Source organism: Lepidothrix coronata, unplaced genomic scaffold, assembly GCF_001604755.1.
Source record: "Lepidothrix coronata isolate B3197 unplaced genomic scaffold, Lepidothrix_coronata-1.0 Scaffold48, whole genome shotgun sequence".
Lineage (NCBI taxonomy): Eukaryota > Metazoa > Chordata > Aves > Passeriformes > Pipridae > Lepidothrix > Lepidothrix coronata.
Genome location: NW_016690228.1, coordinates 1,124,949 through 1,148,949, shown reverse-complemented (window position 1 = coordinate 1,148,949; position 24,001 = coordinate 1,124,949). Strand labels below are relative to the sequence as shown.

General features: G+C 40.6%; 1 protein-coding gene across 1 annotated transcript; it reads left to right on the top strand.

The window, feature by feature from the left end:
- The first annotated feature begins 129 nt into the window (after positions 1-129).
- On the top strand, positions 130-23,504 carry NUFIP1 (NUFIP1, FMR1 interacting protein 1). The gene is made up of 10 exons (XM_017815180.1): positions 130-740; positions 1,003-1,088; positions 2,221-2,325; positions 2,929-2,991; positions 3,324-3,400; positions 9,923-10,015; positions 13,625-13,887; positions 16,869-16,997; positions 17,885-18,117; positions 21,274-23,504. Exons 1-10 carry the CDS (start codon positions 167-169, stop codon positions 21,607-21,609), a joined length of 1,959 nt encoding a protein of 652 aa, XP_017670669.1. The 5' UTR covers positions 130-166; the 3' UTR covers positions 21,610-23,504.
- The last annotated feature ends 497 nt before the right edge of the window (positions 23,505-24,001 follow it).

Here is a 24,001-nt window from a genome sequence, read left to right as displayed (position 1 = left end):
CCCCTCCGGCGCTTTCGGATGATGCAACTCCCGCCTAGCCAGGAGGACTTACCTTCCTCACCGCCGGACGTGACGCGTTTAGCGGCGGCCGCCGGAGTGGCCCCACGTGGTGGCGGGATCGGAGCGCGGGGCAGGGGCCGCGTTCGAGCTGCCGCTCCGGCCCGGCATGAACCCCTTCGCCTGGTACCCGCCGCCCCCGCCGGGGCTCCCTCCACCAGGAATGCCCCCACCCTTCTTCTGCCCGCCGCCCCCCTGGGAGCCGAGCTTCTGGGCTGCCCCCGGGCCCTTCCCGCCGCCCGGGCGATACCCACCTCCCGACAGCTTCCCGCCCAGCACCTACACGGCCGCCGACACCTACTCGCAGGCCGCCGACAGCTACTCAGAGCCCGCCGAGAAGTACCCGCCCGCCGAGAACTACTCGCAGCCCAAGAGCTATCCTCCTGCCAGGAGCTATTCGCAGCCTGCCGAGAGCTGCCCTCCCACCGACAGCTACTCCCAGCCTGACAAGAGCTACTCGCAGGCTGGGAATTACCCAAAGCCCGAAGGGTACTCGCAGCCTGAGGGCTACTGCCCGCCCACCGAGAGCTATCCACCTGCTCAGAACTACCCACAGCCTGAGCGGTACCCGCCTGCCGAGAGCTACTCACAGCCCAAGAGCTACCTGCCCCCTAATAACTACACATCCCCCGCTGCCTGGCACCCACCGGCCTTTGGAGTGCGACCGCAGGGCCCGCATGCAGGTGAGGGACGTGGGAGAAGTCGTCCCGTGGGTCTCTGGACTCCTTCCCATCCCACATAGGCAGGAGCCCTGGGGCTGTCCTGAAGCCTTGGGGGGTGGAGGACCCTCCAAGCATGCTAGTCATGCAACCCTCTCTCATCTCTTCCCTCTCTCTTCTGTCCTCTCTAGACCCTTCAGTGGGCCCACCGAGGTAGTAGGAGGGAGGAGGGACGTTTTACCAGCTGTATGTATAAATGGCTCTTTTTTTTTTCCCTGTTCCAAAGGTGGAAATGGTAATTTCTCCCAGAAACGGCAAGGCAAGCAAGTCCCTGCATTTGGTAAACGTCCAGAAGAAAATAATAAGCCAAAGGTACGGGTTGGGGTCCCCAGCACAAGAGAGAAGGGGACCTGTTGGAGCGGATCCAGGGGAGCGCCACAAAAATGATCAGAGGGCTGGAGCACCTCTCCTGTGAAGACAAGTGGAGAGTTGGGATTGTTCAGCCTGGAGAAGAGAAGGGTCCAGGCAGACGTTATAGCAGCCTTTCAGTATTTCAAGAGGATTTACAAGAAAGATGGGAACAGACTTTGTAGTAGGGCCTGTAGCGATAGAATACAGAGTAATGGTTTTAAACTGAAACAGTAGTTTTAGATTTGATGTAAGGAAGACTTTTTTTACCATGAAGGGGATGGGAGGCTAGCACAGATTGTGCAGAGAAATTCTGGACGCCCTATCCCTGGAAGTGTTCAAGGCCAAGTTGGATGGGGCTTTGAGCAGCCTGATCTGGTGGAAGATTGCCCCTGCCTATGTCAGGGGGGTCGGAACCAGACAATCTTTGAAGATCCCTTCCAACCCAAACCATTTTGTCAGTCTGTGACGGTGACAGTGTTGGGGGTCTTGCCCCATGGTGCTATAGAGATCCCATACTCTTGTCTAATATGCCAGCCCTTACATATGACAGTGTGTAAATATTGAGCCTCTTGAAAGATACATTTCAAGCAAATTCTAACACGGGTTTATGTTAGAAACGCCCTTACTGTGCTGATGCCTGAGTGCCTAAATTACATTAACGCTCTGTGATATTGTATAGACCAGACAACCAGATGACACTGATGTGTGTAGTGGGAGAAGGAAAAATCTGTGCTACCCTCTGAACTAGTACATGTCATGTGGGGACAGTCATAGTCTGTCTTGATAGGGAAGAGACTCAGAGCTGTAGCCTAGTTTGCCTCACAGCCCTCAGTAAGTCTGTGCTAGCCTGGTGCATTTGCAGAAGTACTTGATTGAAAGGTGGTAGTGGAAGAGACGAGTGCAGCGCACTTTATTTAGGAGATAAGTGATTTGAACTTAACTTTCACTTCATGTTAGCTTATCTTTGAAACTTTTGAAATGTGTAACTGATGGCTTTATTAACAAAAATATTCATGATAGTGCTTCGCAACTAATTAAAAATAGAAGTATCTTGTAACTGCAATCTTGAGATTATTTCTTTTTTTTTCTCCAGACCAAAAAGAAAAAAGAGCCAGTTTTCTCTCATTATTGTGATACCTGTGACCGTGGCTATCAAAACCAGGAGAAGTATGATGAACATATTTCACAGCATAAACAGGTTGAAGAGTTTGGCTTCTTTCATTCACATTTTGATTTTAAACTTTCTGCCTGATAAGTGGTTAGCTGTAGTCACTCTGTGAATGGAGGACTTAGCAAAGAGATTCCAGAGCTGTGTGAAGTAGTAGTGGAGGACTTTTTTCTGAATGCTGTGTGTAAGGGAGGTTTTAGTTGTATTTTTGGTTTTATTACTGAAGTATTTTTAAATGTTTTCTTCTGAAGTATTGCTAAGTGATAGCAATTAATTCATTGATATCAGTATAGCATGTGCAATTTTTGTGTGGAAAACATTTTATCACAAAGAAGTATCAGAATTTGAAATTGGAGTGTCTTGCAAATTTTTCCCTTAGGTAAACTTCACATTTTCTCCAGTTATCAGATACGTTGGCTGCACTGGTTATTCTAAAATCAGATTATATTTAAAAGCATGTTATCCCTTGTTACTGTTTTTACGGTTGCCTTTGTCTAGAACCTGAGTAGCTTAAACATTCTGTATAATAAACCGTGCAGGTATCTGTCAATGAGTTTGTTAAAAGTGTGCTCAAATGCTTGTTCATAGTCTGTGTAATTTGGTGTGTTTTAAGTTCACCCTCTTATCTTGCAGTGCACAGAAGAAGGTTGCAATTTCAGTGCACATGAGAAGATAGTTCAGATACACTGGAAAAACGTAGGTATCCCTCTGGGCCCAAAACGAGTCTATGCCATCTTTACCATAGTCCCTTTTCTCATTCTTCAGTGGTTTCTTTTCGTTCATCTGGAAAGAAAATATATCACCTCTGAGTAGAATGTGTTTTAAGGCAAGTGGATGAAAATATGTTGAAAACTACGTGGTTTTTTTTTTTTAATGGATTAATTTTGTCATCGCTGTGTGCAGTGTCACCACTTTTGGAGGTGAAAACAGTGTGATACTGCTATAGCTGACATAATGATGCCTTTTTTTTTCCTTTTTCCTGTTTTTTTCCTTCCCCTTTTAAACACCATTGAATACTTCTTCCTTAGGCACACGCACCGGGTGCTAAAAGAATAAAATTAGATAGTCCAGAAGAGATTGCTAGATGGAGAGAAGAAAGAAAAAGGTAAGACTTGTGGCCTATGAATGTGTTTTACTGGATTTTCCCCATGCAATCATTAGATGACAGATGAAGGGCAATAGCAGCATGTACTTGCTGCTGCTGTGCTGTTCCACTGACCCTGCAAAACTCCTGCAGTAGTAAGCTGTGTTAGAATGCCTTAGGCAGAAGAGTGTGAGCTGCAGAGACTATAATAATTTGTAGTATTATAATAGAAGGCCAAATATCAGCTGAGAAGAGGTAGCTTTCCCAGATGTTTGATCTGGTACCCCAGGTTAGGTGAATGTCTTATTCCTCTTAGCTTGATCACTGATCACATTTTAAGTCAAAATGTGTGTTTATGTGGTGTTTTTCTAATAGTTAAAAAATCTGGAACTGTTGTACAGACTATAATTGTAATCTGTCCTGCTGTGTGCAGATTTCCACAGCTTAAGTTGTCCCAGTAGACTGCAACAGGGAGTTTTCCTAATTTTTGAGGACTTTCTGCATTGCTTGACGCTTTTCTACTGAAAGAGAACAGCATCAATGAGTGATATTGTCTCAGGTAGTGTAACTTACATTGTATATAGGGTGCAAGGTAAAGTTCTTCTGTATGCAGTATTTCTCGTAATTTCTCAAATGTAAAAGCTTATAACTTTTTTCTGTTGAGCAGGACTGAAGTGTTTAAAAATTTATACTGTACTTCCATAGACCTTATCTCACAGACTTTTTTTTTCCTCAGAACTGAACAAATTAAAATCTGCCCTTTTCCATCAGGTGAAAGATACTGTAGGCTTTCCTCACTTCTGTTCGTGATTTAGAATATAGTCTTGCATGACTATATTCTGATCATGACTGATCAGTGCATGAGTTTTGTTTCTCTGAGCAGGAGTCCTATATGCAGAGTAGGTTGTGATACAAATTTAATTTCTAGATCAGTGGTGATGAGCTAGGGCAAGTTTAGTGTTAGGTTAGTTTTCATTCCAGGGTTTCCTTTTATTCAAAAGATATGTGAGGGCTTGGTTTTTATTTGCTTTCAGTCTGCATATTGCTGTCGTGTTTTTCAGGAGCCTACATCTAATTTTCTAATAGTAGCTCCAAGGAGAAAGGTCAGTACTCATGTACAGTTTTTGAGTGAGTCTTTGCTACTCATCTTCAACTTTTGATACACTTTTTTGTTTTGGGGTGTTCAGGAGAGTTCCTGTCTAGTGGTTGATTCTAAGGTTTAAGTGTGATGTTTAAGGTGTATATGTCAGTATGTGCTCTACTGTTTACTAGAACATTAGCGAAGTGGGAATTGAGTGTACAATCGTGATTAAGATACTGTTTATGTAGAGAGTGGGTGCTGTGAGTCACAGCAGCCTTTATTTACAGTTAATTATAAGGGTGATGCTCTGCTTGAGATGGTTTTGCTGAGGTTCTAAAGAATCTCATGGTAGATACTGTTGCTTTTTTATAAATTAATATAATTTGGCTGTGATACAATGTTGCTGAAAGCCTTTGCTTGCAGCACTGCAGTGAAATCAAAGGAAATAAAGTCCTGTGGTCACAACCACCAACCGAAAAAGGCGAAATGGGATTAGGACTGTCTAAGCCAAACCACTAGATGGAGTAGTGCTGTGCCTTATTTTGGTACCTCAAGCCTTCTGTGGGCATCTTATTTAGCCGTGACGGATGGGTATAGAATGACTACCTGGGTGGCTTTTGTTACTCTTTGTACAGCAAGGAAGCTGTATGAGCATCCTTCCTTTTTTAATTAAAAAAAAAAGGGGGATGGGGACAGGCAGAGAGAGAAAGCCATCTGGAACTTTTGTGAAGCTTTAATTGGGTCGCCAGCAAAGCATCAGTTTAGTACTGAAGGTCTGTTGTTGACGTGCAGTAAACATTGCATTGTACACAAAAAAAGGACACCAGAGGGAGTCTGAGCTATTAAGCAGTCTTGGCTTATGGTGACAGGAAAAAATCTTTTTCTTTTTAGAAGCCCCAGTCAGAGCTAAGAATGAATCTTTTTAGGTCATTAGTAGTTTGTTTCTAATTAAATTGCAGTGATTTAACATGTATGTTTCCATGTTGCATCCTGTCTTGCTTGTTCTTTCGGTCGTTGTAAATAATTACTTACAGAGTTGAGATTTTTCTTCTTAGTTAGCTGCTGTGTTGCTCAGTTGTATATCCTGCTTAAAATCTTCTAGATAGAGCCTGTGTTTAAAGTGCAGCCTTACTCGTGTAGCGGAAGGAGAAGAGATGATAAGGAGTATCTCTTGGTGAAGTATGCTGGGCTGGAATGCTGTTTCCCTGTTGAACCTGCTGAGCCAAGCAATCTAATTAAGCAAACAGCAATAGAGATAAAGTTCCGTGGGATCTTAGGGTTTCCCTGTGTTTTGCAGACAGATGGTTGCTAAGTCTGACATCAGCTTTTCTTGTTTTGATTTGTCCTGTCCTTTACAAATGTTGAGAAATGTGCTGTTTTCAGCATATTTTTTCTTAAACGTGAGCTTAAAGGGAATTATCTGCAGTACATTTCCTTAATGTGTCAGAATGGGATAGTGCTGTCTTCCCTTCTTCCCAAGTGAGATCTGGGTCTGCTAGCCCATCTGTTTCTCACCAACTCTTCTTGAGCAAAGGTTATTAGTAAGAATGTGGCAAGGCTGCTCTAGTGTTACAGCAAATCATTAAATGTGCTGTTGCTTAGGTTTTAATACAACACTGGAAGATTTTCGTCATCTTGTGTGTTGCTTGTAAATTCTCCCCTCCTCCCCCACTTTCTTTAATCTGTTGGGGTTTGTTTGTTCAGATAGGGATTGTCTGCTGTATTTCCTTGCAATATATCTCATAGGCTGAGCATGTGCTTAATGAATGAAGTCCAGTACCATTAACCACATCACTTTTAATTAATTTGTGGTTCTCTAGTTGAATAATGATAATTCTAGAGTAGCTTGGAATCCTTCCTGGTGTTGCATTCATAGTAGTTAAATATGTAATATGAAAAATAATTTCTTAGCACCTGGTAAATTAGAGAAGGCAAAGCAAAGTAGAAGGAATGTGTCAGTAGATCAAGGTAAGCATAGATACAATAAAGTTTACTCTGATCTGCAGGGATGGATTAGCAATCTGTCTCAGCTAACATGGTAAAATCCGATGTGGGACAGTTAAACCAAGATTTTTTCAACTTTCTCTTGGGTCTCTTTGTTTCCTTTGGGCTATCCATGTCCCCTTTGCTATCCATGTCCCCCTTTGGTTGTGCGTATGCAATTAAGATCAGCTCAGATTACTGAGGCATTTTGATCACAGTGCTGTTCCTATTAAGTTAAACTTGTGTAACTCTTGACTCAGAAATTCATTGTGTAAACTGCTATAGAAACAGGTCTCTTTTCTGTTAGACATTGGCAAAGCTCTGTTTTTTCACTGCTTGCTAAGAGCTAGTTTACTCTGATGTTTATGTGAGCAAGATAAAAAGAATGTATGGCTCTGGCTAGTGCAGTCACTTATTGAAATAAAAAATCTATTCACTAAAACACATTAGTGATTATGTTCAATGTCATCATTCCCTGTCTCTGGAAGCTTAGGGTAACCTTTACCTGCATGTCTCACTTTGTTGGTATATATCTAATATACTCAGCTTGAAAACCAGTTTTCTGGTGTTATCTTGACAATTTATGCTGAAAAACTTCCAATTTGGATTAAAGAAGTGTCTATGGTTGGAAACTGCAGCTGATCTGAAATAGGGCTGACCTCTCAGGCAGTTCTGGTTTCATGAAATCTGCCGTGCCAGACCATCACTTCCTGGTTTAACTCTCTTTTACAGTAAGTTGCTTAGGTTTGTAAAGCCTTTGTGGGGACTGATGAAGCTGTTTGTATTCAAGCTCTGACAAGCTGTTTGCAGGACATAAGCGCTGGGCTAGTTTTTCTACTTCAGTCATGTTTGTAGGTAGCATTTTAAGAACCTTATTTCCTTAGGGAAGGAGGAGGGCATGCCATCTTCGAAGGGTTCAAACCCTAGTCAGCTCATTGTGTTTAAACACATGGCCTTTTATGTGGAGAGATTCAGTCAGTATAGGTTCTTCCTTCTGCATTGTCACACCTATGTTCAGAAGCAGTCTTCCTAAATTTAACCTTCCAGAATAAGAATTCTATATATAAAAAGATTAAATTCCTCTTTTTGATTTTTGATCTCGCTTGAGTACTTTGTGGCTGTCCTTTAGATAGTGAAGTTTACAAAGTCTACCATAAACCTTTACCTCAAGACCATAATGTTTCCATTGTAGGCATCTACCTTCACATAGGGTCCAGTTGAATTTCCCTGCCTCCATGAGTAGATCTAGCCGTTGCTAGGAGGTACACAGACCTCTTTGTACGGGAGCTGCAGTACCTGATGAGTTCTGGAATTGCACTGGGGCTGGTACGTTGGAGTGGGTGGGTAACTTTGGTCTAGGCCTCTTTGGACTATTTGATCTTTGCAAGGTCAGCTGGAGTTGACTTGGCCCACTAGGTCCTGCTATGACCCACTACTGGGCTTAACCCAGCCTTGTAACACAGAGCACCTGGGGAGGAGTAAACCCAGTCTACCACAGACCTCGGCTGAGGACCTGCGGATTCAAACATCTAGAGCTTACTGCCCACCAAGTCCTTAGATGGAAGAATAAAGTCGCTCATTGTGAATGAAATGAAACATTGCACGTGTGCTCTCACAATAGGTACATTTTCTGCACGAGTGAGTAAAAAGAGTTGGAGAAAATAAACAGAGCCACCACAGGTGCCTTCAGATGTGCTCCTGCGGGTGTGCTTGGACTTGCGACTTGAGCTCTCGCCAGCTGTTAGTTACTGCCTGTGTCAACTGGAAGGGTGGTTTGGGAGAAATCTGTCGATCTTGGCAATGAATCGCACTGAAAGCCTTCGTGCAGTCCATAACGGTGGCTTGGTGGAGGGAGTGGTAACTCATAGGAATGAAAGTGGGAGGCATTCGTGTCTCAAATCATGTTGCAAGAGCATGTCTGAATATGTCCTTAATCAGCATAAGTACTGGAGCACTTTGAAGACTCCTTTGTTCTAGGATTTAGGGTCTTCCCTTATATTTGAAAAAAAAACCCCATTTTTATGACAAGCTTGGGGGTTTTTTGAGCACAACTACTTATTTTATAACTCACTCTGCTCCTGCGAGCCTTTATATGTGTGAAGGAAAGCACCTTATTCCAAAACTATGGAGAGGTGCCAAGCACAGAAATCTTTGTCAATGCGAAGCTCTTGAGATTAAAGAGTTCACTGCATATTTGTTGTGTGCTGCGAGTGTTATAACAGGGATGAACAAATGTAACTAACAGGGAAGAGCAGAGATAAAGCATCCCATCCCTGTGCTCACTTGAGCTGTATGGCGGATTTCTGGGAGAAATCCAATGAAAATAGATGTTGACAGCTCGTGTTCAAATCCTCTTTAAGGAGACAAGTTCTGTAGTGTGTTTAGGTTTGTCTCATAGAAAATGCTTCTCTTTTTCCCTTGGTATGTGGTTGAAGCTGTCTTGAATCAATGTGACACTTAGCATTCATGCTGTAAAATGGGGAAAATGCGTGTGATATGATTAAATATTTAAAGAAAGATATGTGTCTTTTTTGATAGCTATTGAGAAGCTGTTCTGAGTTCCTCTTTACTCCATTTTAATAGACATCAAATATTTATACTTTGTGTTTCCATCCAGAAGCTGGGGGACTATGTGCATGTGTTTCTCATTTACCATCTTTATCTCAAAGCACTGAGATTTAGCTAACGAATGTTTGCAGAGCAACTACTGTAGCCATTTTTGGGCTTTGGTGGTAAAAAGCCTGCTCTATGGTCTTTGCATGTTAAAACCAGTGTGGCATTTTTCTGTAGGAAAGGATTTTAAGGGAGGTGGGGAACGGAAGAGAGGGATGTTTTGGGAGATGGTTATAACAGTAGATTTCTTTTGATCTGCATGACTTAGCAATTTTTCTTGAAGCTGGAATTAAAAAGAGGCAGTAATTTTGGTGAACTAGAGGTCAGTGTGCAGCCATGATGCTGAATATTGCTTGAGAGTAAACTCGTGTTCTTTTCCCAAACTGTCACATTAAAGGAAACTTGTGCACCCAGAAGCTGTTCCTATAACTTTTTTTTTTTTAATATTACAAGAACGTGGCAGTTAGTTTACTAAAAGCATGTTGTGCCTTTTAGTGTCATTCAAATAATCCAGTTGAAGCTCTGTAAAAATAAAATTGGAGGACCAAATGATGCTGTTATGTACTGGAACAAGCAGAAAGTCAATGACTGTAACCAAACTGTTTGTCTGTAGCTTGTTTGATGGGTTGGTAAATTCTAAGCATGATAATTTTGTTTTTTCTTTTTTAATCTGGATGTGTAAACATAAATGCACTTGGGTTTCTTTTCCCCACCGGTACCTTTTTAAGAGAGGAACAGTCTGTTAAAGTTCCATTAAGGGTTTAAAAAATCTGTAATGTTTATAGAGGAAGCTGGTTTGGTAAAGGGGGAATTGAGAAAGTACAGTGAATCCTTTAAAAGCCAGTGAAAATTTTTTTTTCTTCTAGGAACTTTCCTACATTGGCCAATATTGAAAAGAAGAAGGCGATGCAGGCGCAGAAGGAGGAAAGGGGAGAAGTGCTGACTACGCAACAGTTTGGGTAAGTGTTTTGAACCAAGCTTGTCGCTTTCCTCCTTCACAAGTGCGCTCTCTTACTGTGGTCTCCCAGAATTTACTGCTTCCACTGTATACACAATCTAGCTGCCCTTTAATAGAGGACAAGTCATGTGACAAACTGCAGATGTAATATTCTTTTGTTTACTTCATGGTGCTTCAAAGTCCACTTCAGTTAAATGAAACAGTAACTGTATTAAAAATCTGATAGTCTTGCTTAATTCTGTACTCAGGCTTATTTGAGAAAACCACATTCTAGTGGCCATTCATTAGATCAGCATAACCTTGGTCTCTGAAATAGTAGTAATGGGGACAAAATTCATGCAGCATCATAAATCCACGTGGTCTAATCCTTTAATGCCTGAAAATGGCCAGGAGAGATTTTATGGGCAGATTTAGCTTCTTAATCTCTCCTTTCAGATGATAAATCAATAATCAAGTGAAAAGGGGAGAAAGATTTAACTTTATTTTCATAAAGTTTTCATTATTAATTAAGTAGTGCTGCTTCTTTCTTCTTATCTGTCTGCTACCATTGTTCTCGTCATGGATTTTTATCCATTCTCTCCCTTCTAAATTACTTTCCGGTACGGTTTTGTTCTTTTCTCTTCCTTCAGTATCATTGTTACGTGGAACCAACTAGCTTCATTAGCTCTCATTTAGTACCTGTGGGAAGATTTTTTTTTAAAAAAGTGTTATAATGAGCCACATTCCTAAAATATCACTTGTTTAAACTAGAATGACTGTGCTGGAAGGCAGGAGCAGACTCAGTCCTAAGGGGCTCTTGCTAAGTGCCATTTGCTGCTGCATGGAAGTGAAGCTGGGGCTTGCCTAGGTTTTTCTTTTTTTATGGGCGATGGTGCCAAACAAAACAAAACTTGCACCGTGATAAAGTGGTTGAACTAGTGCAGAATAAGAAGCTAGTTTAATTTGTTAAATGTTGACAGTGCAAATTACCTTGGTGCAGCATGGACTTCAGAAAATCCAACACTTACCTGCCCCTTCCAACCGGTTGCCTTTCATAACTTTGGAAGGAAAGACTTACAGAAGACTGAAGTAAAACTTCTTTCAGAGAATATAAAGTTGCAGAAGCGCTTTGGACCCAGGAAACCAAACCTAGGCCTTGAGACTAAAGCTGCAAACATATGTAATATTATCTTTGGAGATTCTTATGAGCAAAGATGAATTTTCCTTGTCACAGTAACAAACTGTTTGATGTCTGCAGGTTTATTTGCTAACTCCTGTGGCTCTGAGTCAGATGCATTATGTAGTCTTAAATGTCTGTCAGCAATTCCATGCTATTACATTTGCTAGGAGCTTTATATCGGGAAAATTGTTTAGGAAAAAAAAAGCCCTCAAAATTATAGGTTGTTTGCTTTCACTTAGTGACCTTTTACTCTGGTTGATTCTAGAAATCTCCTCTTTTTTTCCTCTCCCTCCCCTGAGCTGCTAGCAGTATAGACTTGATGAACTGTCCAAAAGTTGTCATTTCTGCTTTGTATATCAACAGTAAAGATTCTGGAATTGGTGCTTATCTGGCAAATTTACTGATACCCAAGGCAATAAACAGAATACAGCTTGTTCTGTGCAAGCTGTACTATTAAAGCAAATGGCTAAGTAAGATTTAGAAAAGATTGGATGCTTAACACTTCTGTGGCACTTTCCATTTGTGGATCTCTGAAGTGCTTTACAACTGCTAATTCTCAGTATCCTTGTGTGTAAGATCAGAGATGCAGAAGGACCACTTTGAAAGTCTGTCTGGTGTCTTGCAACATCAGAGTAATAGCGCATGGCTCTCTGTCCCCTCTGAATGGGAAGTGAAGAGCAGTATATCTTTCATGAGTGAATGGTAGAAGACAGATGCCAGGCTGATGTTTGTGACTTTGGGGTTTCTTTCTAGGTGTTTGAGGCCCCAGGGAACTTTAAACAACTAGAAATGTTGTTTTTAATCCTTGGTCAAGGACAACACCTATATTTGCTCAATATCTTTTAGGTTATACAACAACATGCTGAATTTAGAGCCTGGTTGTACAAATTCAGAAATGCAGTTTTCTCTCTAGATGGAGTTGATTATGGGAGCTAATATTAGCCATCTTTTGTGGATGAGAGACTGATGCACAGGAAGGCAGTGGCTTGCTACTTGTGCCACAGGAGCACTGTACTGTGGTGGGTGACACTATCAGGGCTGAGCAATTAGTGTTGGGTGCTGTTGTGAAATGACTGGAGAGTAAAAATAAATAGGTTTTGGTGTGACATAAAGTCATATTGACTGCTATGACAGGCCATGTTCTCTTCTCAAGAAGGAGTTAATTGAGTTGGAAAAGCATAGAAGTGAGCAATGCTGGTAATGGGAACATTTCTGTGCAAGCAAAGTAGTGGATGGCTTGGAAGGGCTGTATGATGGAAGCCTAGAAAAATTGCATAGGTGGAAGATGTGAATGAAGTGTGGTTATACACTGTTTCTTGTAACTCAGTAAGGATGGGGGTACCAAATGACTGTTTTAGATGTCAGAATGAAGACAAACCAAAAGAAGTCCTTTGTCAATACAGCATCCCACAGCATGAGGCTCATGGTTGACTAGGGATAATAGGACCTCTGCCATGCTGCAGGTCAGGCTAAGGCAAGTAGTACTGGTCAGAATGAACCATGGGGCTCATTCAGGAAAGTAGATCTTGTGGTTTTTGCTGTTGTAATGTAGTGATATTAGTTCCAGTCTTGTTTTGGTGAATTAAGTTTCTGTTGCTTGAAAACAACTGTTTTCAGGAAATTTAGGTTGTCTTTTCTGTCTTCGTCACGCTTATTCTTGTATCTACAGACTTTGACTAGAGTTTAACAAAGTCAAAAAATGACTTTGTTAAGCTTTCCATGTATCTTCCTATAAACATGTTTTGTGTTTATAGGATAACCTGGAAGATTATGAAACCATGGAAGATAAGTGGAACCAGCATGCTGTGCTTTTCCTATATTTTAGGACCTGTTCCTTTGTTTCAGGTTTTTTAAAAATTCCTTACCTTGATAGACATTTCTTTTATTCCTTTTCCTTGGAATGGAAAAGATGAATGGCATATTAGTTGCAGGCAAGAGTAGGTAATCATTGCAGCTGATGGTGTCAGATGGCTGAATGGATTTGGTGCAGCAAGATGCTTCTCTGAGCTGTAACCAGAAAAAGGAGACTTCAGCAGTGGAAGTATGCTTAGAGTAGATGCTTTCCTTTTCGTTTCATGTTCCTGCTGTTTTGAATTACTTAAATGCTTAAGTCAGGGGAATACTTGTCGTCTTTGTTCTCTGAAATGAAAACACCACTGCAGATGATCAAGGAACTTGCTTAGCCCGTGTACCCTTAGCCTTGTTAAAAACTAAAAGTCACGAACTTCAAACTGTTCATTCAGGTTCCAGCATTGTCACATTACCCAACCAATGAGATGAGCTGTGACTGCCTGTCTGGTCTGTCACCATATGTTAGCAGAGCTGGTGTAAGTCCTGCCATCATTATGTGTTGCTGAACCCTAAATGTGGGCCTGAGCCGTTTGGTTACATCAACTGATTTTATTCTCATAGCTTATTATTTGTATTGAGATTTATGTTTCTGTTCTCCAGCAAAATGAAGGGGATGATGAAACCTCCAGAAAACGGAGAGGCTCATGGGCATCAAGGAAGACACAGGAGAAGACAATGGCGCCCGTTCTGGAAGAAATTTAGGAAAAATGGTGGGGATTATCATGTACATAGAACTCAAAATGAAGCTAATGGACCAGAAAACAGCACGTATGAAAAGGAACATGAAAAACAAGAGACTTTGGCGGGTCAAGAATATGAGAAGGACGTGGACCCTCTCGGTCTTCTGGCAAATGGTGAAGTTGGTAAGATGAAGGAACTTGGAGAACTTTTATTTTAAATAGTTGCTTTAAGTTTAAATGCTAAAACTTTTACTTGCTAGTCGCCGTTTTGGAAGTCTGACATAAAGTTTGTGTGCAGCATTACACATTCTGTTGTAAATACCGTATAATAGTGTAAAAGACATACACCAACTTAAGTTGCTAAACTTACATGTAAAATAAGAAATTATTTAGAAAGCTAGAAGAAGAATAAAGCTTCAGCAGTCAAATTATTTTTTAAAGACTATTAAATATTCCTTTGTGGTTTTGAAAATAACAGTGTTTAGAATGTGAAAGCAAATAGATTTCCTTGTATGAGTTAAATTAATTACTTAAAATGTCAGTATTTTTCTTATAATTCTGTTCTTTGTCGTATTATTACTCTTGATATTCTCCATATGTGTGTTCTCTGAAGTATTGCTGCTTAGTTTTTGGGAGGTTTTTTTGGTGAGCATGTCTTGTTTCCACATGCTGGCAGCAATATAAATTCTTCAGATATAATTATTTATAATATAATCAGCAGTGGTGCAGTACTCTTAGAATATGGCATGTAAGCTGACTTATAGTCTAGCTATTTTTAGCAACAAGTGTAGAATACATCCCCCGGAAAGATGTTTGCTGAGTTTTTCCTCTTGAAAACATAATCTTCAGTTAGTGGGAAAAAGAACTCAGCATCCCCATGCAAATTGTTTATTGCACTAATCTCTGCATGTTGGGAAACTTAAGTATGCTTAAATATATCTGTATTTCCCCGCAGCATCTGTGTTTTACTTAATGATAAAAGGTCTAATTATACCAAAGTACAGCTAGTAACTTCTGTTACTATAGGCAGAAAAGGAATGTAGTACTTGCTTATTACACATTATTAAACCTGGTTTGCAGCTTTTTAGACTACTGAGAAATGTAGCCAGAACAGATAATAAAAACTGCAATATAACTAAGTAGAATTTTTAAAAAAATAATACAACTGAAATCCATGATTTTACTGTAGAGGTACATTTTTCTGGTGCAACCGGACACGTCTATCTCGTATTGGCCTTTTTAGCCACCAGCGCGCTTGCAACAAACGTGGGTAGAGCCCTTCCCAAATCTTCGTTTGCAGAGCCTAGCCATGATGAGATGACATTTTTCTGGAGTATTTAAACCTTGTATTTTTTAATTAATGAATTTACTCAAGTTCTGTTTAGTCACTAGTATCTTCTAAGCTAAGGAATTGAATAGAAGATGAGAAAACAGAATTTTCCTCTTGATTTATAAGCAGAAACAAGGTAAGGTGATGAACCTGTCAGGTGTAAAACTTGGAGGAATCTACTGACCAGAAACAGGCAGTTGTACTCAGTAGTGCATAATGCTTCCTCCAAATATGTTACTCTCAAAGAGAAAATGCAGTCCAGTAAATGTGTTTTCCTAATTTTATAAAAAGGAAAATAAGGGTAAATATTTAAAATTTAACAAAAATAAAAAGAAAAGACATCCAACCACAGTATACACTCAGCTTTTTGGACGAGATAGAAGAAAAGCAGCAATGAATCAAAATAAGTGGAAGTAAAAGGTACTTTATAATTGCATAAGTATATGCAGGTGCTATATGTTCTCCATTAGAAAAATGCACTGAATTTGGCATGAGCTGCGAATGTAATTGCAAACTGGCATGATTACTAAATCAGAGAGAATTGACCTTTCTCAAAAAGTAAAAAGAAGCAGGTAAGTAGTTTAGATAAATTACCTGAGTATTTATCAAAAAGTTGTTTTACCAATCATGAGTTCCAATTAATCAAATTGCCAATTTCTAATGTTATATTAAAAGAGAATAGAGAAATTTGTGCTTTCAAAATAATGATCTGAGAACTGTTAATTTCAGTAAAATCTTCTTAGAAGTGTGAAGCAGCTTTCCCGCAGGGCAGGCTTAGACATACAGGGGATGGGAAAGGGCACAACTCTTCCTTTGTGAAAATAAGGTTGCAACCAGTCTTTTTCTAGAAGTACCAACAAGCTAGTTTTTCAAAAGGTTTTTAGTAGTGGGAGGGATGTGTCTGCATATATACATACATTTCAAAAAAAATACAAAATTTGTTTGCAGGTGTATTACTAAAAAGGATTTCTTAGTTTTCCTGCTAACTGTGGCAGTGTTTACCTGAGAGTCTTTCCAACATTTTACTTCATATAGATCCTTTGTTTCAAACTAAAGCCATCACAATTTTGCATTTTTATTTTTAGAGATCTTTTTCTTCTAGGCCTCTGTTTTCCTAGTATCCTTAAATTCAGTATTCTTGGTCTGCTTGCCTCTTGTCTTCCTAGTATTCTCTTTTGGGGTGGTTCAAGAGTATAATACTTTGCTTACATGTGCATCCATAATGCTCTGCAGGGATTTAAGTATCAAGTGGTCTGAAGTACTGCTGAAAACAGATTGTCTAATTTGTAGGCTTGGTTCTCAATGTCCCTTATGAACTTTTTTTACTGTCCAAAAATGTCTTTGCTCTTCAATTCTCACTATGAATGATCTGAATTCTCCTTTTTTTTTTTCTTTTTTAATTCCCCCTGACTGGCTTTTAAAACCTTCTCCACGCCCCTGCGTCTGCAGGACTAAATCCAGAAGGACTAAATCCAGCAAGACTTCAAAATGTATTATGAAATCCTCTCTCTCTCTTTACCTACATTTGATAATAAAACCTATAATTATGTTTGGTATGTGAAGAAAGAAGCAGAAAGCTCAAGCTTGTGTTCAGGAGACTTTTTGTTTCAGTAACGTTGCTGGCAGGACTATAAACCAGCGGAGACACAAGTTTGCCAGCAAATGTCCGAAGAGGGTAGACAAATGTGGGGTTTTTCTCTCAGTCCATGGTGCTGAGCAATGGTACCCAACATCAGGCTTGTGTGGTGGCAAGACGGGGGTTTAGCAGCAAGGCTGGCTGTTGGCATGCAGGACTATTAGGAAAAAATCCTTCTTGCCTTTTCTTTCCCTGCAGAATCCGACAAGGACGAAACAGCTGATGAAGATGGGAGGCTGGGTCTGACAGTTGTTCCCAAGCAGGTGACCTCTGCCCTTAGTGCCTTGTCGGTCAACTATGGCAGCGCATCCGACAGCGAGCCTGAAGGTTCGTAGAAGCACATCCTTGCCCTTTCTACCCTATGTCACACTGCAGTGATGTGGACTTGTGCAAGCAGGACATGTGGGTTTTTTGCTTGCCTTTTCTCAGCAGCATGTCCTGGGTTGAGAGGGGAGGCATAAAATGTCTTTGGTTAGGTTGCATGTCATTGAATTTTCCAAACCTTTTTTCCCCCTAGTTGGGGAAAAAAAAGCAACCTGTTTTCAGTCTTGCTTCAAATCATATTTGAATAGTCCCAGGAAAAAGCTGTTATGCTCACCCTGTGAACTAATTTCCATGTCCTTAAGGGCTTTTTCCGTAGAAGGCTGCTGGGTGTTGCAGTAAGACTACGAACTCTAGTTTTTGTGCTTCTCTGACTGTATGCATCAGTGTATGGTGAAGAATTGCTGCTGCTGCTTGTTTTTGCAGATAGTTACTGTGCCTTACTTGCCCAGGATGGCCTACCCAAAGTTAGAGAGCATCTAGCAGGCCATGAGTTGAACTTGAGCATCCTCTGCCCTAATTGTATTATGATTTTCTCAGCAGCCAAATTTGCAGCAAGCTATAATGTGAAGCAGAAGTAATGTACTTCATGAGTTATAAGAAGGCAGAGGTTTGAAAATCTATTCAGCTCTTACTCCTTCTATTTTTCTTTTTACGTTGCTGAATTTAAATATCTTGTTTTCATTTCTGTGAATGTTTAGAGATTATTCTTTGTATTTAAAAAGAAAACCCCAACTAAATAAACCCCTCCCTTCCTCCAAGTAAACCTTGAACACCTTCACATGAGGTTATGCAAGCAAGAATAGTACTAACGAACTGCCAATGTGTGGGGATATAAGCATGTTAAAGAGGCTTTTAAGTCTGAGATGAAAGTGTGTTCTTTTTCTTTTAAGAAATCCCTGTCAAGACTGCAACAAAAGCTGAGAAGAACCAGGCTGTGCTCAGAAATATGCCTCAAACTACTTATGTTCCTCAGAGTCAAAACCCAAATCAAAAACGTCCGGAATATGCAGGCACGAAGTTAAGAAGCTCAAATTCAAAAGCACGTCCCCCCAGAGGGCCTGATAACTGGGGCAAGAAAACATTACGTCTCCTTCCAAAGTGCCGTCCAACTCTGCTGGAAATGGTAATAGTCTTAGTGCTAAAATAATGCCCCCTGTGCAAGAGTAGAGCTATTTGTGAGTGGTTCTTTTCTTCCCTGTGGGAAGTTAGAGCAGTCTGTTAGTAGAGGGTCTGTCTTAAAAATAGTGAATGTTTCACTTGGAGAAGGTGTAGATGCTTAAACAGACAAATAGAAATACCCTGGTGTGCATTCAGGTAATGACTGGTGAGCACGAGATGACAATCATGTGCCTTACATGAGCTGCACAAAGAACGAAACCTTTGTTCCTCTCTCTTCCCTTCCCTGTGGTAGTATCCAGTGGGTTTTGTTTATGTGTAATCCCATCAGCCTTGTTCTGATCTTCTTCCCTTTGCTCTCAGCTTTGCTATTCAGCTGCCTTCCTCTGGTCAAGGAGTAGACACAATTTTTTTTTTTCCACATGCAAAGAGACCTTGTTGATAAGTGTGTTGGTGACTTAAACTACAGAGTGGTGTTGAGCTTCAACCTGCGCGCACAGGGGTTTCTTCTCTGTAGGTGTGTTTAGATCAATCTGAGGAAAGGACACCACTGGCACCTTGAAGAGCAACAGGTTGGTGTCTCAGAAGGGTAAAAAAGAGGTTTGTAGGGGTAGCACAAAGCAACCTATTTGGCCACAAACATTGGTGGCTTTCTTTAGAAAGCTCCAACAAAATTTTGGAGTTTTTATTGCGTTTATTACTCAAAACCAGTATGAGATAGGTAGACTGCCTTCTGTAAATAGTCAGCATAAAGCTCTCCCATCAAGGGAAAACTTGGTATGGGCAAAACACAGGAGAAGGCAGGGTGGCTGCCATCAGGGCTCTGAAATAGCACAGGATGTTTAGGCAAGAGATACCTGATAAGGTACATCCCAAGCTGCAGATGTGGGAGAAATCCCTTGGTAGTCTTTTTAGCACATAGCACCACCACTGCCAAGAATTAAAGTTCCTAATGACTGAAAAGGAAGTGTTTGTCCTTTGTGTAGCTCCCTAAGCATGCAGTTGCTGTTATCTCTTGCTCTTCAAAGTTGTTGGTGATCAAAGCAGTGACAACTCTGGAAGAAAGTCAGATGAAGTCCCACATGCTGAGAGAAGCTGGCAAAACAAGAAAGCCTGAGCTGAAGCTTGCCAGTGTAGTCCATTTTTAAAGTTGCGTTTTAGTGAGGGCTTTTTGCCCTTTAATGTTGCTCAAAGCTGTTGCTAACGGAAGTGTACTGTGGCTGTGAATCATAGAGGAGTGCCTGAGGCTTGCAGGTAGGCTTCCAGTGTCATCAGAAATGGTCAGTGTGTAAAAACCTTGAGAGGGAGGAAGGCTGAAATTCTACAGAATGCATCCAAATAAAAGGGGGGGTGGTAGGAGAATAGCTGCAGATATCTATTGGCAGTCATTTGCAGTGAGTTGGAGCATTACTAAAATATGTTTATTGTAGCCATGCAAATAGTAATGTGTATTTAGTCATTCTCTGTGCTGACAAAATAAAAAACTTGTGTAGTATCACTCCACTGATACTCATCCCTACATTAAAAAATAAAATACAAAGATACAGTCTTTGATAGGGTGATGGTGCATCCCATCTGTGCCTTAATTTGTCCATTTGGGAATTCAGCAGTTTCTCCCAGTCAGACAAAGAGAACATCACTACACTGTCCCTTCTCTGCCCTAAAGGACATCTCTTAGTTCAGATGGAAGGTTCCCGAAGGCTCATTTTAGTTGTCAGCTGCTTGTAACACCTCTCAACAGCTAGTCTAAGTAGAAATATGCAGACTTAAAAGTGGCTGGTTAGACACTGTTGAAACTTATAACAACAAAAAAAGCTGCTTTGTGACGTTTCAAGCCAAACTAAGCCAGATCTCCTGCAATGTGTAATACAGCTCTCTTGCAAATGATCAGGAAATTACAGATTTAGCCACTTGCTTCAAATCTTTTGTTTGTTCAGAGTATTAATTCTGCTGACACTTGCAATGACAAAAGTTCCTTCAGCTCCCTGGCTGATAGCTTTTTTTTTTTTTTTCCCCTACAACCAAAATGAACTTCAGTGAGGTTAAAGGAGGTGAGGGAGGCCTCTAGCACTTTAAGCTACTAGATTAAGGTTGGTGTATTATAGCCCAAACCAGTTACTGCTGTTTAAATCCACAGTACATCTGGTACCTGATGAAACATGCTCTTTCCTTGTATTTATCTTTTACTCATAGGGGATTTAAATTAAAAATGCATTGGATATTAAATTACAGTTACAGTATAACTTAGAAAGTGCAGTAGATGCTTATAGACTTGCTAACCTGAAGTACTGGAATGCATGGCCTAGTATTATAGTCCATGATATGAGAACATTGTCATCTCAATCTACAGTCAGATAATTGGGAAGGAAATCCCTCGTATTTAAGTATATTCAGTGATGTTCTCTGCCGCCTGAGCACACTGAGATGACAGCTTAATCCAAAGATACCACCATATATGTCAGCTTGTTCTAGCTGCCTTATTGCTTCAGTGGTGCTAAAAGAACAATGCTTAAACATGTACTTTGGGCATGTGACTATTTTTCATCCTCTTTCATCTAGTTGTGGCCATTATGAGCCTCTATCACTAGAGCAAACCAGCCTTCACTGCTCTAACAGCCTGCTTCTGCCCAGAGGGGCAGCTCCCTGCCTGCTGCCTCCTCTGGGTGCCTGGACCCACCTCTTCTCTGCTGTACTGTGCCCTTTGCTGAGCTTGCTCGGTTTTTGACACACACCCCACTAAAAAAACACTCAGACAGTATAAAATCCTGGAATACCCCACTACTTGCTGCTAATTGTCAGGTTCGTTTTTTTCTGGCTGCTGAGTTGAACTGGGGCAGTAAGAGGTCTGATCAGCGTGTGCTGATTTGAGGGAGGGGATAGCAAGCCTGTAGATGGCCCAGCCCAGCAGACTGAGTGGTAGAGCTATCAAATGTGCTTGCTGACTCTGCCAAAGCCCCAGTCAGGTGGTGAGAAAGCACCAAAGGAGAGAATACCTGGCCTTCTTTTGCTGTGTCTGTATGGCAGTCTCCAGCCCTGTGTGTCCAGGACTTGTGTTTGAGAGCCAACTATTTAAATTCAGAGACGTAGGAAATCACTGAGTAGACCCACACATCTTGTATCAGCTACAGAGCAATAGATCATCTTCTCTTTCTTTTATTTCCAGTTACTGGCCCAGGACATCCGACATGAAAGGAATGTGATTTTGCAGTGTGTTCGATACCTCATCAGAAATAACATGTTTGGACTTCATTTTAAAACTGAACCACAAGCTGAAACAGCAACTGAACAGTCCTCTACAACTACAATGTCTTCAATGGACAAACTCGATGAATCTAATTGTTCCCGTAGCTCTGACCTTCAGGTAGCAGGAGGACAAGAAGATGCATTATTAATAGCCCAGGATGAGAAAGAACTTATGGATCAGACTTCACAGATGGTTCACCTGGCAGATGAGGACACATGGGAAACCCCATCAATTCAGTGTGAAGGAGCACCGTAGAGGATGTCTGTTGTGGACAGTAAAGCAAAGGCTTACATTTTCTACCCAAGACATCGGTATAACAAAAAATCATTAAAGTATACAGTGAGAGCTGTTAAAACCACTTTCCTGATCTGTTCTGCCTAAGGTGGCCATTTCCTTGGAAAAACAGCATCCGTGTTCAGCAATTCCATTTCCCTATGACACAAAGGCAGCAGTGGCACAGAATATGACCTTCTCTAGAGTAGATGCAGAAAGCCTCACTTCTGAGCTTCAGAGCTCTGAATGTTTTACCTTCTTATGAAATGTGTGTCAGTCCATCACCAGAGCCAAGTAGTGTTGTGGTAGGAGGGATCTTCATGTGAAGTCATGGCCTGGTGTGTCTGGTGTATCTTGAGTGTCCAGAAGTATTTCAGTGTAGTTTTGAAATGATGATTCAGTGCACATATTTTTTTACTTCAGCTGTTAAAAGATATATCCAGTATAATTCTAATATATCCAGTGTTAAATAAAGAAATTAAATGTAACATATAACTGACCTCTAAAAGTACTGCTTACACCACGCAATCTCTTCCTCTCTGAATTATTTATTAATTGAGCCAAGAAATGGAAATAAGGGTGCAGGCTGCTGCAAGAAGCCTTTTTTACAAAATTAATAAATAAATATACTGTAACTGCTTGCATCAGTGCTAGGTTGCTGGTTTACATCAGATACCCAGTATTAAGCCGAAGACCTTAATTGCTGTTAAAGTTATTGCCTGACAAATCTAACTCTTGAAGCAAATCCTTAATACTAAGTTTAGAAAGCTTACCAAGAGTTACTGGCTTGTCCCTTTTTAATATGCATTGAGAATTTATTAGTTGGCCTTCTGGAAGAATATCTTCCTTGGTACATTGATATGATGCTCCTACAGCACCTAGCGATTGGTTTTTTTGTGGGTTTGTGTGTACAGCCATAATGTTGTGAGCACTAAAAAAAAAGCATCAGCCAAGGTTTAGAAACAAGCTTAATCTTTTGATTACATTGTGCACTTGTTTGCCAAAATGCTTCTTGTCGAAGGCAGGTGTTAGTTTGTCACATTGACACCAAAAACATGCCATGAAAATAATCTATTCTCAAAACCTCCACTTCAGAATCTGCTCTTTGTCTTTTAGTCATGGTAATGTTACAGCTAAGTGTTGGGAGCTGGTTTTATTTTTTTTTTTCTTTGGTAGATGTTTTGCCTTCCATTCCACCATCTAAAATATGGAGACTCACATGAGTTTTTTATTGCCTAATAGCTGTATTTTCTTTTCTTTAGTTCCTTAACTTGTGCCACACATCCCATTTGTGGAGTATAGAAAACAAGAAAGAGTTGAAAATTCAGTCCTGCTGCTCTGCTATTTATGGCTACAACTACATATTGTGTTTGTAATGCACTGTCTAAATTTATGGAATTATATAAATATCAACACCCTTGTAAAATTGTGTATCTTGAGAATATATGTGCAGAATAGAAGCAGTGATCATAAACATTTATATTTCCAAGGCAGATGATTCATTCCTCCCATGATGATCTCACGAGCTCTCTCAATCTCACTGACTTGCCTCTGGCTCTTACAGTTCTTACTGCAATGAATATACCAGCAAAGGACCCTCAGCCATGGAGATTTGGCACTTGGGCAGAACCTGATTTCAGTGGAGTGGTACCAGTGCTGTTGAAAGCAGGGGTAACAGCTGCAGGAAAAGAAATAGCTGTCTTAAAATTGCTACTAAATTGCACTTTAAACAATACTGTCCGTATTGAGGTGATGGCAGAGCTTTCTTTGACTGTACACTCTGACCTTATGTTTAAAAAGACAAAACCTTTACCTTGACTTCTTTATACTATGTCATTACAACTTGAGAATATTAAACTTTCACACAAAACCAAAAACTTTGTCAGACAAAAATCTTTTGAAAGTCTGTTCCATGTAGATAGGAAGAAGTAGGTTTCTTTGGAGGGAGATCTGTATGTGGCATAAATCAGTAGTTTTAATCTAGGACTTGTTGCATACGAGAGGAATTGCTATTTTTCTCGTAACAGGCCGTTTCCACCAACTCATACAGCAGACACGTGGAGACATACACTGCAGTGATGTTAAACCCTGAATTGCAGTCTTGGTCTGTGAGTAGGTCTCTGTACCTTCCTCTTCCCTACTTATCTTTTCCTGTTCTTCCAGACCATGTTCAGACTTCACATGCCCTTTCCTACTAATCAAGAATGTGCTTTCTTAGTACTTTGATTTCAGCCTTTGTATAGGAAAGCTGCCATAGTGACCTTTTCTGGTACTGTCAAATGCCTGCAGGCTTCTCTGGTCCCTGCAGCTTTTCTGTTAAGGGTTAGGAGAGGTGCGTTTTGTTCACTCTAATAAAATAGCTGTCTTTGTCTGT